Source organism: Plectrocnemia conspersa, unplaced genomic scaffold (assembly GCF_051122295.1).
Source record: "Plectrocnemia conspersa isolate PC_06_02 unplaced genomic scaffold, ASM5112229v1 ptg000002l, whole genome shotgun sequence".
Taxonomy (NCBI): Eukaryota; Metazoa; Arthropoda; class Insecta; order Trichoptera; family Polycentropodidae; genus Plectrocnemia; species Plectrocnemia conspersa.
This window is the reverse complement of record NW_028277166.1, coordinates 2,106,495-2,124,466: the sequence shown is the minus strand read 5'-3', so window position 1 is coordinate 2,124,466 and position 17,972 is coordinate 2,106,495. Positions and strand designations below refer to the sequence as shown.

General features: G+C 32.3%; 1 protein-coding gene across 4 annotated transcripts in view; it reads left to right on the top strand.

Annotated features, from left to right (window-relative positions):
- Positions 1-17,972, top strand: part of smog (G-protein coupled receptor 158 smog) — a 148,708-nt gene that overhangs the window by 17,961 nt on the left and 112,775 nt on the right. For 3 of the 4 annotated variants that reach the window (XM_088181306.1, XM_088181304.1, XM_088181307.1), the window contains exon 2: positions 16,921-17,136. In XM_088181306.1, the coding sequence (XP_088037432.1) occupies positions 16,951-17,136 (186 nt within the window). In that variant the 5' untranslated portion in view covers positions 16,921-16,950. Of the gene's footprint in view, positions 1-1,508; positions 1,608-16,920; positions 17,137-17,972 lie in introns of those variants that run through there. The other variant, XM_088181305.1, reaches the window with a different exon arrangement.

Genomic DNA, 17,972 nt, shown 5'->3' with positions numbered 1-17,972 from the left:
CTTTGATTTTTTATGCACATATAATACACCAGGGGTCGCAAAATTTTTTTTTTTAAAAAAAGTATGATTATTTAAAAAAATATTACTAGAGAAATTTTTGAATAAATTAGGTTTTTATTATTTTTTTAATAATAATCAACTTTAGTTTAAAATTATCTTAAAGTTGGATTTATCGGACCAAATGAATTTTGCTTCAGATTCAGTTGTATAATCTGTGTTTTTAGGCCCACTCTAACCTTCGAGTTTTATTTATCTCTGAAAGCTACGGTTTCTGTCGGGCTTTTTAACATCTGAGTTCTACATTAATGAGCATTGATGGCTCTCAGATTTCAGCAGATAGTTTTGAAAACTTTATTGACGATTTTTAAGAGACTCGCGAACCAACATTCTATCTTCCTGTGCAACGAATTTGGTTCTTACAAATTAATTTGTAAAAATCACATTCGTTGAACCGTTTCAAAGCATTTTGTGTGTCGTGAACAATTAAGGTGTTTACTAATTTTCGATATATTCAGTCAATAATATGCAATAAAATTAAATTCGCTCTTTTAAATTTATTTAAATTGTGCTTTTTTACCATTTTCTTTAAACATTTATATAATAATAAAAATAAATTATTATATAAAAAAAATTATAATGACAAATAAACAGCGATCATAACGGTCACTTAAGCAACACTAAACCATTAGATTTGCAATTTTTTTTTAAAACTCATGTGAGTAATTAAAAACGACAAATTTCTTTGTATAATTCTCAGAATTATGCTTAAAACTATTTGATAAAATTTTTAGCTCAGATTATGCACGTGGAATGAGTTACACACGATTTTATGGGGTGCCCTATTATTATGGCCAAAGCTGTATACCTTAATATAACATATGGCCTAACCGAGAAATAACAATAAAAATATGCATCTCAAAAATGTTTTTTTATTACGCATATCATAATTTAAATTATTCAATACTTAAAATATATTTTAGAAAAACAGAACCATTTAAAAATAAAATTTAAAACTAGAAAGATTGAGCGTCCGGTATTTACACACTCAATAGCTACGGTACCTCACGATAGTGTGAGATCAACAGCTAGTACAATAAAAATCAATGCTATATTGTAGAGATCCTCAAATTTATTATAATAGACTCCGTGTAACGTGTTTATATTAAATATTTTATTACTATGTTTAAAACTATTTTATTATAATCTACATCTATATATTATATACATATGTATAAAAAATACTTTGTTGCTAGTATATGTGTATATTATTAGGGCAGTGGTAAAAGTTATTGGTTATAAATAATTATAACTTTTTTTATATGAATATGAGCCATTAAATTGACCGTTCAATCCCTGGAAATAAATTTATATTTCCTTGATATTATTTTAAAAAGTTTTGCAAAAAAATATGTAACTATTTGATTTAATTGCGAAGGATATTTCTAAAATTAAATAAAAAAATATTTATATTTATAATTAATTAATTAAAAATACTTTGATCAATTAGGGGTTGCTAGTCGAAAATCAGAATACAAATGGCTGCTTTTGCGGGCTTCAAAGGGTAGTTTCGTTCGATTCTGTAAAACTCAACATAGTGCGAGATCAAGGTAAGCTTTTCTTTATTTAAAATTAAAAGCCGGATAATAGTTGTGAATATAGTTAGCCTTAAAGAAAGGAATTAAGTATGGCCGTTTTCTAACTTATATATCCTTAAAAATGGTGAAAAGTCCAACGTCTCTTCTAGGCAATATTGAAAATTATAGTTTAAGGGAAATAAAAGCAAAAAAATCAACAGGCATTTATTTCATTCCAGCTGGTATGCCAAAAAAAATCAAGGCATTAACGCACATTCGATGTTGTTGGTTATATATTATATGATAACAAATATTTTTTCGCGATGTATAGAAAATTCCGAAAGTGCTTCCCATATTTAATAATAGTGTAGGTAATAGTTTCATAGTTATTGAATGTTATAAATGAGATTGGCGGACGAGGTGCCACCGGTCGTCGTACTTCTGCCATGCCCAAAAAGGAATAATGTTGCTCTCGCCGCCGTCACGTCAGTGTTGCCAAAGTGCCGCTTAGCTAATGGCCTCCATAGATATTTATTAATCAACAGCATGATTTCGTGTATTGATATAAGTAGCAGCTGATCTGCTCTGTCTTTACAATTTTGTGACGAAAAATCTCAATATAGGTAATCAAGTAAATATCATTTACACTGATTTTGAGAAGGCATTTGATGATGTTTGTCATGCTTTAATTCTTAAAAAAATTGCAAAATTTCTCATCAACAAAAGCAGTGCCATCTTATCTCATTCTTTCCTAAATTTTTTCGTGAATAAAATATATTTCGTAACATATCACAATTGCTTTATAGCAAATAACACTGCAAGTGTACTCAACAACAAATGACAAATTAATTTGAATCGTCGATTAGGTCGCGGTCGGTGCGGTGCTTCAGGGCTCCTGCGGCGAGGGGTCAACTTTTGCCTGTTAAGAAATTCATTACAATCCGGGATGATCCTTAATCGGAGCCTGTGGGCGAATAACACATTCTGCGTTATGACCGCGTCGACAATTTATGAAATTTTCACACAGCTCTCGCCCTATGAATATTCACAAATAATAAGGTCATATTCAGATTTTGAAACATCGGTTAAGGAAGATTATAAGCTTTCGAATACACCCAACCAAAGTGTTGTGAATATGCAAATGTGTAAATTAATAACCATTGTCTTTGTAGTGTGATGGTATGGAAAATGTTGTTCAAGCCAATATTTCTTTTGAAGAAGGGAAAGCATAATTCTCTTCCAGTTATCAATCGTCTGGTTAATGCAGAGATTCGGGACAGAAACAGACTATTTGTTATTGTCTAATTAATATATAGTAATTAAATCTGCATATGAAAAATTAAAAATCGGCGGAATTGGTATCGATGTAAATTTTATTAAATGTAGGTAAAATCTGACTCATGTCTATCATACGTCTCATAAATGGACTGTATTATTACTTTGTAAGTAATGGATTATTTACAATTGTTAAAATTGGTAACATGGCCATTTTATAAAACGCGTGTCGAAACTTTGATTTTCGGGATAAATTAGGCGTTTAATATATATTTATATATCTGGCTCGAACGGCTTAATGTCTTTGGAAAAAGCTTTTATTATTTACGTGCGACATTGACCGTGTGCGATTTTAACATAGGTTTGAAGGACCAGCGAAACACTTTGATGATTAATTTTTGATATTTAACTATTAGTAGTAGTGTTTCACGAGAAAAATGGATAATCTAGAATTATATTATTTCGCAAAGTTTGCTGATTATTTGTTAAAATAATATTTTTACAAATATTTATAAATGTTTTACAACCGCTATTTTTTATATTGCTGCAAAAGAAAGAGTTGGTCCGTGTCAGATGTTTAAAAATATGCATACTTTATTAGAAGCTTTGGTCGTTAGATATGAAAAACTGCTCAGGTTGGGAATCGGCAGATTTCAAAAATGCATGAGGGTTTTTCACAGAGGTACACTCTATAATTTGTCTTTCGGAGAATTTTAATTGAGGTTTTTCAATAATCCAAAGTAGGTTTTATATTTATTTTGTTAAAAATATGAAAAATGTATATTAGCAATTTTTATCTGCGATTTGTGTATAAATACGGGAGCCAGAAATTCCTCCATAACTTGACGTTCTGTAATCAATCGATTTATTTTAGTTCTTTGATTATTCGCGTTGATTAAAATGTATCATCATCCTAATAAAGTTTGTTATCTTTAACAATCATTTAGTTTTATTAAAAACGTATTCTGTATTATTGTAATAATTTTTGAGAAAATCGAAAAGTGAAAATATTTTTTTTATTTCTTAAGAAGAGAAAAACCATAATATTTTTATTTAATTTCTGTAAAAGTTTTTCTGTTCATTTATTTGTGATATTTCTTATACATTTTGGAAAAGAAGCTCACAGAAAATCGGCTTGCAAAAACCGATTAATGAAACTGAATCTGAAACAAAGACATTTTATTTTTTTGTATAAAGTAAATGTGACGATACGATAAAAATCTTGCTAATTATACCAATACTTATCTGTGTCCTTACACGTACTGGTACAACCCTCATGGTGAACAACTGTTTTTAAAAATAAAAGTGATTAATTCTGTCTGTATTTGAAATGATAAATAATAATATGTTTCACGTCATAGTAAAGCTTTTTACTATAAATTAAATAAAAATTATATGCAGTTTACGAATAACTATGTTATTGGGCATTTTTGTCATCTTATTAGTATCTTAAAATTACTATACTACCATCTTTCATATGTAAAATTTTAAATAAGATATCCCACAACGTTGAAGAAAACGTGTTTCATTTTATCATAGACATTCGCTCGTAATAATTTACATTTATGTAAAGATAGACCGCAGACCATTAAATATTTTCTTATCTGCTCTTCTCCTTCTCTCACGCCAAATATTATATAATAACATATAATATAGTTACGCGATATATACCAAATCAGACGTACAACGTAGTTTGCGGTCTTATTTGCAAATTCCTGAAATTTTCCCCCTTGTACCGTACGTAGTATATACCCAGTGCCCAAATCCAGATATGCAATATATATTTGCGATATGCTTCAGGTTTCTGCGATTATCTGGATATTGAATGAGATCCTTATCTCTCTTTCTCTCCGAGGCGAGTCTTATTCCTGTCATATCACATCGGTTACGTCATATGAAAGCCTTCCAATGTCTAGTAGGTGCCCAAATGTCTGGTTACGTATTATACACCAAAACGTGTTTTTATTGATGTGATGAGGTCAAGTTCTTGAATGTCGATTGTAATAACAATGACACTCACGACAGGTTCGATATCCTCTGTGTTATGTGAATTGGCATGCATTCAAAGGTATACAATGTGCATTGATGGGCACTGAATACAGTAGCAATTCTATTTTATGATTAAATGTTTATGAAGTGGAATGCATTAGTTGACACTCGCCATTCGAATCAAGTCCTTAAAAAATGTTTTAAAAATAAATATTGAGTATATGAAACATGCTTTTTAAAACAGTCTATTCATATTTTATTAAAAGATTTTTTTCTGTAACAAGCGTTAAAAATCTGTTTTACTATTCCATGAACACAAATCGCTAAATGTAATTTTTTATTATGTATACCTATCATTTTTATAAAAAATAATAATCAAATTATGAATGTTTGTAAAGTGTCATTTGCTTGAGCTTTCAAGTAATTTACTTTAAAACGTTGTCGCGAGACGTTCGAAATTGAAAGACTTAATCCTAGAGTCTGGGTGCCGGTGAAAGACGACGCGCTAATTCGCTTAGGCTAATTCGATTTGCAATTAAGTTCGAATTAATTGTATACACGTTCCTTTCTCTCCCCCTATCCGTCTCTCTCTCGCTTTCATGCTTTTCAGAGAGACGGACAATTTTCGATGTCGATATCAATTATCCGGCATCGGAGGTCCGACGTTCCGATTTGGCTAATTGGTCCAATCAGATGCGACACTCTAGACTTGGTGCAATCTTTTAATTGGAACCGATATATTGTATCGGTATATTTTTATAAATGTCTGTGTTTTATAATTGGAACAAATGTTGGACTAAGGGACGCAATGGTGGCAAGCCAGAGCTAATTAAATTTTAGCTTGTGGTTTGAAGATTTATTCTCAATAACTGTGTGTTAGTAGAAAGCTCGTGCTTAAAATTTAAAAATATATTGATTAGTGTTTTAATAAGCTCCGTCGCTGTCTTATCTTTTTTTATGAGAATTATAAAAATTGAAACGTTCTCACTTTCACTCTTACAAATATCAAATAGTTTTCATAAAAATGTTCAAAAATCATCTAACTGACTTAAGCAATATACAGACCCTGGCTAGTGTACTTTATATTTATTATTTTCCTTTTTATTTATTTTTTATCCGTAAAAAGTAATCAAACCCGCGTGTTTTCTTAAATTAATATAAACAAACGTCACACATTTTTCGTTTTTGTGTTTTTGGCACATTGTTTTCGCTATAGATATAGACTGAAATTTCACATTGCTCTGTTTGCCCGTGTTGTCATTCGTGAGCTGTTGCTATTTTAAACACGTCTATTATTTCTGATCCTTCATCTTTGTATATATCTCATCTGATGGTTGTTTGGTTTGGTTTCCGAGCGTAGGAATTGCATCAACAACCTAAATGTATACAAACTTTCGACACGCAATGCGAACGCTTTTCATATAAAATAGATAAATATTTTTTTCTTAATTTAAACTTGTCAAAAAGTGCAAGAATTTTTTTTTCTGTTGTCTGAGTTGATCTCGCGAACTCTTTTTGCTCAAAACCATGTTGAGATTTGTTCACTAATGTGTCCACAATAGTTTTTAGGGAGCGTAACCCTAGGGGTGGTTGACCTCGCGGCCAATGAGACTCCTGGTCGAATCCTATTAGACTGTTTATTATTTTATATTTACAAGTTTGTTAATGGACTAATACGGCGTGACGTTTCTCGTGATGTCGGAGTTCGTGCAGTTGATGATGCTCAGGATGGCTCAAGCTGCATGCGACAGGTGTCAGGAGTGTCAGGCTGGTAGCTCGATTGCTGCAGACTCCGCTCTCTGGCTTCTGGTCTCTGTCTCGTGGATTAAATGCCTTGGGCCCTCTGCCAAGGTCTTGTGGACCAACTGCGGATCAACTCGGATCAACTCGGATCAACTGCCGCTCCTCGTTGGAGTCCGGGCTTATATTCTTTTAGGGGATGCACCCTTGCTGGCCAATCACGCTTGTGTGTCGATCTCATAGCCAATCGCTGGAGTCGCTTCGTAGAATTCGAGAAATCGGATGTTGCATATTTGGAAGCGAGTTTTTGCTTGCTCCGACTTTCAAATTCTACGGAAAGGGTTTGCTGTTGTGATGATTAATTGCATCCGCACCGTTTAGTCGCAAAAGGGATTCTCTTAACGACCCGTGTTGTGTGGTCAAAAGAAATCCCTCTTGTGCCATGATGTTTGTCTCATTGTTAATGGTGAACATTCTTGGTTACGGGCATTAACAGTGAGACAATTGCCATTTTTTGTGCGTTACTATTCATGGTGGTCGACAGTCGCCACAGCTTTAATTCTATCGTATAAATCGTATTGTGTAGGCCATGGTTTCCCAAACTATGTTCCGCAGAACACCAGTGTTCCGCGGATCCAAAATTGGTGTTCCGCGGAGCCTAAATAGATATTTCACAAAAATTTGTAGTAAATTAAAAAAATTGAACATATTTTACTTCATAATGAAAGGCGAGTGACGGTTAAACTTAATTGAGATTTATGACGTCAAGAGAAGGCGAAGTTTTTAGTACCTAGAAGTTGGGTACAGCAAAATAAGCTAAAGTGTTCCGGCAAAATTTTCGGATTTGCCAAGTGTTCCGTCGCTGAAAAAGTTTGGGAAACCCTGGTGTAGGCAATGTTTTAAAAATGCAGCTGTCATTATCATATTTTTTTCTGCTTTTTTATTTGCCAAAGTTTTGGATGTTGAACTTTGTCAAAAGCTTTTTCATTATCTACATTAACATCCAGACACATTTGCATATTAAAGTTTACAAAAATAGAGCTTCTCTTGTGCTTCAACCATTTTAGCATATGGCACGTCAATTAAGTTGACCTTTTCAATTTTTCTGAGTTACTAAAACTATCGTTTAGTATGCATGTTTGTTTCGATAAAAATGCAATTTTAATTATTCTAAGTACTATGTAGTATATTGTTTCGATACTATATTTTTAAAACGCTTTTATTTTAATTAATTTGTTGAGTGAATTTTAATTAGCGATGTAACTAGTAAACACTCCTTAGTGCATTAATCTATTTTAAAATGAAAATAACTAAAGTTGGGACAAGTAAACCCCAACTGCATTAGATATCGTGCCATTCTAAAATACATATTGTTTTTGTAGTAATTTAAAACAATTTTTGTCACAATTAAATGATGAATGTTTTATTATTTTGTTCGGAGTACTTGCATTTTTTTAAGATTAAAACATCGATTCACGACTTTAAAATCACTAGAACAAAAAATACGGTCGGTGACAAATACAAAGGAGGGATTGAATTTTAAAAAAAATCACAAAATTGTAGCGAGCATTATTAAAAAATAATATGTCGGAATAAATTTATCTAAATATAAAATATATACACTCATTTTACAACAAGGTTAAAGAGAAAAAATATTAATTTTTACTTAAAATTTGTTTAAGTCGTTACCGATCTCAATAAATATTACCGTGTCATCAGCGTAACGAATGTTGTAAATGTTTTGCTGATTTTTATTCATTTCTGTTCCAAGAGTTTTTTAATATGGTTTCGGAAAATATATTAAAAATAGTAGGAGAAAGAACACCTCCTTGTCTGACCCTTTTTTTTTTTGAAATATTTACTGTTGGATTTCTCTTGATGCTTAACCCTGCTGATTTATTTCAATACAGCTTTTAAGAAGCCTTACACCTGCCATATATTTTAATATAATTATATATTAGATTCAACTTTTTCAAAATCTATGAAACAAAATTAAATAATCAAAAAATATCAAATATCTTTTTAACCCTGAATCTTCGCATCGACGTGGTTTCTAAGTCGTATTGAAAATCTAGTTGAACTCTTGTAGATTAATTTAAATATATATAAGTGACGTTATTTTATTATTATTATCTCTATATTTCAGTTTCATTTTTAGGTAATATTACCTATAATTACCATGTTATCGTTTTAATTCGATTACAATACAATTTCAATCGACGCTGTAATAGATAATTAATTTCAATGAATCCGCAAAATTGTGCGCATTAATCAATCAAAGCGATGATTAAAACAGTTAATGAAACGATTAGCTGATTAAAACGAACACAACGCATCATCAGTTAAAATCGATAAAAACGTACACGTGAATATAAACCGTAAGTCCCTGACAATAACGAGGTTTTTTGCCAAGGCAAGCGATAAAACAGGTCGCTGCATTTTAAATGCCACCATTTTTTTTATTTGATGTGTACGTATATATAGCTTAACTCTCGTTTGTTCCAAATCTGAAGCGAAGTGGTGGAAGTATCATATTCTGATATTCTGAATGGATGACGTGGCATATATAGAGCGCATTAGCGGTTAGCTATTCCACGCAAAATATAAAAATAAAACAGTACCTTACAATAGTGGATGTAGCTGGTAGCGATTTTTATATCGATTTTTTTTGATATATAGTAGTACGTCGGGCCATGAGCTATCGTGAGTCGTTGACTATTGTTAGTAAAATAATATTATCGTTAGACTAGCTGTCGTTGCTTGTTGTTGCTTCTGTATAAAATAACATTTTTTTTATTATTAGACCCTTATTCCACGAAGTTCAATAAGTAAAATGCTAATATGAAGGAGTTTGATGTACCGTTTACTCAATTTAACAAACATATTTCGATTTGGGCGTCCTTGGGGATAGTTCAAAGGGACGATAGCTTTACAGCGAGGTTATTACAAGCTTATACATATCTATGATATATAAAATGCTAACAAATACTTATATCTCAATATGATATTATATAACGAAGCGTTTTTGGCATTGAAGTCGTGACCCACATTTGTAAAATATGATATTGTAGTATTATGTAGTATCTATGGGGATGAGAGATAAAAGGCGAAAGTTTCACCGTATGAGCGTAAGTGAAATATTGTCGTATATCTGAATGAGAGATTACCGCAAAAGGTCTATGTTGAATATGAGAATAATAATGTTTTTTTTCTATAAAATAATATATAAAAAGAAGCCAGGTATTATTTCGTCTGTATGTACGCAATTATATTGAGAACAGTATGATTTTTTTATTGTTGTATTTTTTATAATTGTGTTACATGATGTTTCAAATGGTAATTTTGACTTTATTTTTTTAAATATTGAGATTTTTCCTCGAGTAAAGCTGATCGACACAACTAATAATAATAATCTGTATGTGGTAAATCTGAAAGATTTTTGTGCAAAAGTGTGTCGTGATATCGCTTATCAACACACGTGTCGCTTCGTATAGGAGGTACTCCGCGCCGATGATACGTATGATAATACACTTGACTTTTAATAAATGTACAGGGTGTACTGAAAGACTTTGCATGTATATTTTTAATTGCTGTGCATATAAACAATTTATAGCCATTTTTAACCCAACTTTTATTGTGAAAGTTTTTATTGAATTCATAAAGCATTTTTTAAAGGAGTTATCCTATGAAGTTTTTATTGAAGGGTGTAATATTTTTAAAATTGTTTTATAAGTAATTAAAAGCTACTTTTATAAAAGGATTAGTACAAAATGCCTTGGGTATAAAACACATGTAAAATATTTATTTAAAATGTATGTGTATATATATATATATACATTTTAAATATATTATATTAAAAAAAATATTTTTTCGCGTTCATCTTTTTTTTATACGAGTCTCTATATTAATTTAAATAGTATTACCCTCACTGCTCCGCAGATAGGAGCATACTAAAAAAAATTTAATCGATCGTTTGTTGTATTGTTACAATTGTTCGATCGTTGAAAACGATATACAGCACCTTACTGTTATTATTATAAATTTGTTTATTTTTTACGCGATATGTGTTTTTTACGCGTTCATCTTTTTTTAAATGAGTCTCTATATTTCGCCAAGATTTCACATTTTTTTGAGTACACTTTTTTTACATCGCGCAGGAAAGGATTTTTTTATTCGCACATTTTTTATTGGTTTCAATATTAAAAACACGTTAGTTTGAATATGATTACCTTCACTGCTCCGCGGATAGAAGCATACTGAAAAAAATTTTAATCGACCGTTTGTCGTATTGTTACAATTATTACATAATACATACACACATATGTGTATGTATGTATGTATGTTTACAACTGTTTTAGTTATATACCGCGCCCTCGCCCCAAAAATTTTGCACACGTTAAAAATAAATAATAAATCGGCAGGCCGTCCACGTACTTTCTGGACGCCCAGTGGCGTTCGTGGAGTATTGCGAATTCCTGTCGCGTTCGTTCGTCTGCCAGTAGTGTCCCCACGATTGGGGATCACGACCCTAACCAACCCTTTCGTGGCAAGATGGGCCTAAATGGGACGAGATGGGGTGGAGGGGAATGGGACGTGTCCGAACGAGAAGGCCGCGAGCCGATTATCGAAAACGAACGCGATAATGGAATTATTAATTGCTGTAGTAATGGCCGCGCCGAAAGCGTTTACGGCCAAACGTAGAGAATACTTATGGCCGCTAATGAAGCGATTGCGATCGCGCGGGTGTGGAGGTTCTGGTCGCATTGCTCAATGTGATGTCAACTCGGACACTGACGACTGTGAGTGTGCTCTTGTAATTCAACTGAAAAATTATTACCATCAATTTCAGTAAAAGTAATTTTGACTGGTCACGAAATATCAAAAAAATATTGCGGTACAAAAAAGTGGCGAGGTACCATAGCAAGTCAGCGTGCGGATACGGGACGTTATATTTATACTATTTTTGTGCTTGAAATTAATTATTTTGCTTGAAGCGAATGAACATGCATTAAATACAGTAATTACAGTAAAACATGTTAGAATGAGGCACGTGAGTGATATATGGTAGTTAGCGATAGGTATTTCTATACTATATATTTTTTTATATTAACCGGTTAGGCCAGTTAAGCCTTAAATTAATTACGTTATCGTTTTTCGGTGTATTTAAGCTTAGTATATTATATGGGAAAACTGCACATACGCTTGGGTACGCACGTTAAGCTTTTCGATCGCGTTTAAAGGTGTTTCTTGAACATTATACAAGGTGTGATTAAAAATTATAATTTTGAATTTTGTGCAGATGAGCATAGCAATTAGTAATAAATCATTTTATCACATTTTAGAAAATGGCAGACCTAAACAAATTGAAAAAAATAGTGTAAACAGAAAAAGAGTTACGGCTACTAAACTAAGTAATTTGACGAATAGTCGCTGTGCAAAAAATTGCAAAAAATATGTTTTTTTAATAAGTAAACCAACTGTATTTTCTAATGACATTAACCATACCAACTTGGGTTGTTGAACCAAAAACAGCAATATTGTCCAAGTTGGAGTAAAAAATTGCATTATGAACTAATTAAAAAATCACAGTATCAATTCATATAGTTAGGCTTAAATTCTAGGGCGAAGGAACGTGTCCTAAAATTAAAAATGGTTACTGCTTTTGCTTAATTAAAATTATAAGCTCAGTATTTTCAGTAAACACACTGTATATAAAATGTATATTGTAATGCACATAATTGTTTTTAAACAAATAATAAATGTTCTTAGTCTGCCCCGGACAAATCTGGGTGACGCAGCTAATGTATTATTATTATGACATCATTTTATGAAATTGCAATTATTGTGCCGTTTATTATATTGCCATTACGTGATTGTTTTATATTCATAATATTATATTAGTTACATAATATGCTATTTACTTCACTATAAATAATTAAGTAACATTAAAAATATAATATAAATATTGTGGTAAACAAATTTGTTACTTAGTTGTATTGTAAATTTACTAAGGAGAAATACCAACTTCGATTCATAGGTAAAACTTTAGTTTTTTCAGATATATTCATATAGTTTATTTTAATCAAATTATCTAAATATTATAATTTATTTTACCCATTACGTACAATTAAGTTTTTTTTGTATTTAGTAACACCTAGGGGTATTTAAAAAAAAACACGTTTAACAGTTTAAATTCCGTAAGGACGCCAGTATACGCTTACGAACGACGACATGAATGTCGCTAGGACGCGGATGTCCTTTTCTAGTTTTGTATATATTTTTTCTATACTTTTTGTGTATTTACTTGTATAACCTGGATTTAATTTTGTTCCTATAATAAATAATGGTTCACAAAAAAAAATTTTCAGAAATATTTTATTAAAATATATTTATAACATAATCTGTATTTGTCCAAAAAATGCTTATCATTCTTAGCATACACCGCCTTATTTCGCTTGCCAGTAAAAGAGTTAAAGATAAAGTACATAAAATCACAACTTCAGGTCAGCATTAACAGATGACTATTTGCAATAAATTTTGACAATAGGAAGTGATGAACTGCATCATCTTTCGTACATTCTCAGTATAATGATTTTTTTCTTCGTTCCTGTGAGCTTCGCTGTACTATGCTTTTACTGTATATATCATACATGATCACTGTCGACTGGCTTTAGCGGATACGATGCTCTACAGTAACTAACCTTTTATCCACTCTTAAATCGGTGATAAATTCCCTTGATTATAAAATTTTGGTTGACTTATTTTATACCAACTTTCAAGGTATGTTATGAAATCATTCTTTTGAAATAAGGTAGATTCAGTTTTTCGAACGGTATTGTTAGTTTTTTATCATCCGTCGCACCGATAATATTTTTGCTTGTTGTGGAGTACCGCAGGGATACATTTGTATCATTTGCTCTTTCTTCTATTAATCAATAGCATACAGCAAAAATAGCCGGAACCAATGTGGAGGTTTAAGTAAAGTTAAATGTTATGATATTACATTTTATAGATATCGTTGCCCAGCGAAACATCCCTATAGTGTTTTATACATTAAGCTTGAAAGTGACGTTTGAGCAGGGATAAAGATGAAACGCGATAAAACATCAAAGTAATTTTACTTTTTATACATATGTAAATGATTTTTATGTGCTATTAGCTCATATACATATATTTAAAAAAAATGTATTTTAGACTACAATTTCAACAAAAATGGCATGTTTTTTTTTTTTTTAATATTATATTATACTCAATAGGCTTTTTTCCACCTTGTAGATATAACATTTGACCATGACGCTAAATATATATTTTCTATCTCCGTCCATATATCATTCGCTCATACGTGATTTACGATTTTCGCGCGATACTTCCCGGCACGTTCCGCTCGCGCAAATACCGCATACCTATGTATTATATAACCAAACGCACACTGTCAATTTGACAGTTTACCTACCGTGGGGCGTACATAATTCACGAGTGTCTGGAACGTATCGGACACAAGAGGGTCACATTAAATTCAATTCCCGCGGGTCGCATCAGGTATATGATACGACTTAATGAGGAAACACCCCCGGGGTGGCCAAATTGGGGTTTCGCCACTAAGCGCTTCCACTGTGATTAAAATTATAAACTGGTATATGTTTCATTATTTTTTTTGTTGCTTTTATAAATCCAGGCAGAGGCGTGGTTAAATTAATTTATACTGCTACTTAACTCTTTCCTCGCGAATCTACCGAGGGTGGTGAATAGTAGCTTTTCTCATTTTGGACACTTTTGCTTATCCCGGGTTGAACCTGGCCTTCATCCTGGGATTTATCAGGATTCTGTGACGTAATAAATTATGTTATTATTAGTAATGAAAATAAACTACAGTTCCTTTAATTATATTATAATATATTTAGTCTTACAATTAGTGTAAATAATATGGCTATAAATCTGCGTCGTAAAAACCGTTTTAAAAATCAAGATTCAAAAACAATTGTGGAAGCGGCTGCTTTTCACTGAAATTTAATGGTGTTCAAATAAAACTATGATTATTCTACGCTAGAGTTTCGGCTTATACATATATGGTCAGAAAAATGTGAGAAGATTTACGACCAATCTCTTCCTTGACTCCTTAACCAATTATTGGTAATTTAAGGGCGTAGTTTTAATATCTGTTTTTATCTTACAATATAGTAGTTTTTTTTTATTGTTTGTATTATTTTACAAGTCCAACCCTTCGGGTGGGCACCCAGCTTGTTTCGGCCGAGTCAGCGGTTCTTTACCCCTTGCAGTACTAAATATGTTATTGGAGATATATTAATTTTCAGGCATTGCAATTGCATTGCATGCACTGCGTATCATTCTAATATTAGCACCACCCCACAAGTCTACGGGGGGTGTTTATGCTACCTCAGCCACTGGAACACCAAGAGGGGCCGAGCCATTTGCCTTGTTCGTTCTAGGTAGTGCCTTGCGCTCTATCTCAGACTTGTCTCTTCTGCTTAACCCAAAAAATTTTAACCTAAAAAATCTATATAAACATACGTATTTTTTTATGAGCAATGATCCTTCTCTACAGATTTTTTTACAAAGACTATACTTGATTTCGTGGACCAAATGCATAATAAAATAAACGGAGCTCAAAAGGGTGTTAAATTAAATCTGTGTTGAGAGAAATATTATTTTAATTTAATCGTAAGCCTTCTTTGTAAGCTAAGTAATACTCTTATTATATATTGATCACATAAATACATTAAATCCACGGTTTATGATAATCCATTCAAAAGGTCCTATCTTGTGGCGGCATTGCTTTATAATAAACCCAATAATATGCCGTATTTAGGTGATTTGTTAAAAGGGGACTTGTTAAATGTGTTTATTAGAAGGACTTATAGTGATTATTAAATTTAAACCAACTAATTAACCCTTACATGCACAGAAGACGCATTATGAATTCATTACATTGCGAAACATGACTTTTGCTCTATTGAATAAAAATTAATATGATTATTTGTGTTGTTGTAATTAAAAAAAAATAATTACTATATATATATATATATATATATATATCTATAATTTAATATGCAATATCATATGTATTACTCATTGATACAAGATTAACTTTATTTAATAAAGCAAAGGGGTGATTTAGAACGTATTTTTTTGCAAATTACTACGTTACTCATAAACGTTATGAGCGAGTATAAAAAATCAATACTAATAGCGTGCCAAAAAATATTTGCTTACACGCGTTAATTATCCATTAAATTTCATATCTTTAATGGTCGGTTAATTTTTATAGAGTAACTTAATTTTGTTGGTACTTATTTGTTATTAACTTATATCTGTTGCTACAGTGTTTGTATAATATTTGAATTAAAGTATGTTTTTAGCATAGTCTCTGGTGAAAAAATAATAATGTATATAATAAAATATATAATACATACAGGATTAAATTTACTTATTAAACAATTTGCATCAGATGATTTAAAAGCATTTTTTCGAAAATTCCTAATTGATTAATTAACTGATATATGTTGTAAGTGTTTATGTCAGTGTACGCCACAGCCCCAATTTTTACACACATATATTCGCGCGTGCTAGAGCCACATAACACGAAGAAAGTCGTATATGTCGCGCGAAAATACGACTGTGTGTTGTTTTTGTTTCTACCTACGCTGCAATAACGGTCATTATTAGGAAACTGCAGCGTATCGGCTTTGTCAAGTTTAGCAGTCGATAACAACGTATGATATATTATTAAAAAATGTAGTTAAAAACATTTAAAAAATTAATAAAATATTTTTTTATATAGTGATACAAATTACATACATATATTATAAATAAATTTATGTTTATAGAAAATTAACATAGATAATAAACATATTTTAAATACAAAAAATATCATTTAAGAAATTAAAATTCAAAATAAAATCACGGTTAAGTTGGAAGTAAAAATACTGTTTTTTTTAGTCATATATTTATGTAAATCTACAAAGAATATTAAACAAAAAATTGTGTTCTGGTCGTGGGTAGTAGCTTCAGTGTCATCGGTTACGTTAGTTGATAATTTGTGGAAGACGTTTGTTCAGCGAACTGTGCAAAGTGATCTTTATGAATATCTCCTTCTGGAAGGCGTCAGTGCTTGTCCTTGAGCATGATCTTAGGCATTTGTTTAAAAGCAAATATTCGACTAGCTTTAAATCTATCGATTAATTGACTTTCAATGTCAAATGAAAGAGTTTTAACGCGCTGTGCAATTTTTTTATAGACTTAGTGTTAGCCATTACTATCACTATATATTATATAGTTTATTTTTAGTACATATTTTTCATGAATTTATTTTTGCTTGTTTCAGTGTTGGACGATGAGTTGACCTAAAGCGGCCATGAGGAGAGCGTGGCTGTTGGTGGCGGCGTTGTTGGGGGCGGCACGCGCCCAGGAGGGGGGTTCGGGCGGGGGTCCCCCGGAGGCGCCCCCGCCCTTCGCCCCTCAGGACGAGCCTTCGGAGCCCCCGGAAACGGCGACCCCGTGCGAGCCGCGTGCGCTTTCCCTGTCGCCGCGGCCACCCTCCGTGAGTGTCTTTAGCCGAATTTTACTACTTCTTCTACTTCTACTTCGGTCGTTAATTGCGTGTTTGCCTTTATAACGCGAAAGAGTGTTGCAAATTAATTTCGTGTCGCGAACACATGCGAGCCTCCCTCGCATATGTCACACTCGTCGTTTAGGAAAGGGGACGATGTATACAATGTAATGGGTGGGTCGAGGAAGGGTGGTGAAAGTTTATTGTTTTGAAGATCGATATTGCGTGTGACTGTCAGTGCGTTTGAATCTTAATTCATTAAGTGATCTAAGTGTGTTTCTAATCAATGTATTGATAAGAGTCAAATATCATTGGGGGCAAAACTATTGTTTTTTATATTAAAAATTAAGACAAAGTGCAATATAATGGATTAAGCAAATACTTTTTTATAGTGCCGATATAATGTGAGAGCGAGTTGGGCGTGATTTTGGCAGCTGGGGCCGTATATCGGCAATAACGCGGCGAATGTTGGCTTTCAATTCATCGATCGCCTCTGGTTTATCGGCGTAGACTAGTGATACCCCCACATAAAGTAATCCAAAAGTGTTAAATCACACGATCTTGGAGGTCAATTCACAGGCCCATTACGCGAAATAATATACTGATCAAATGTTTCCTTCAATAAATTAATTGTGGCGTGTGCTGTGCGGCATGTTGCGCCGTCTGTTGAAACCAAAGCTCTTCCACATCAATGCCATTTAATTAGGAAACGAAGAAGTTAGTAATCATAAATCTATAGCGCTCTCCATTGTATGTAACGTTCTGGCTGGCATAATTTTTGAAGAAATATGGACTAATGATTTAATCAAACAGTGACTTTTGTGGAT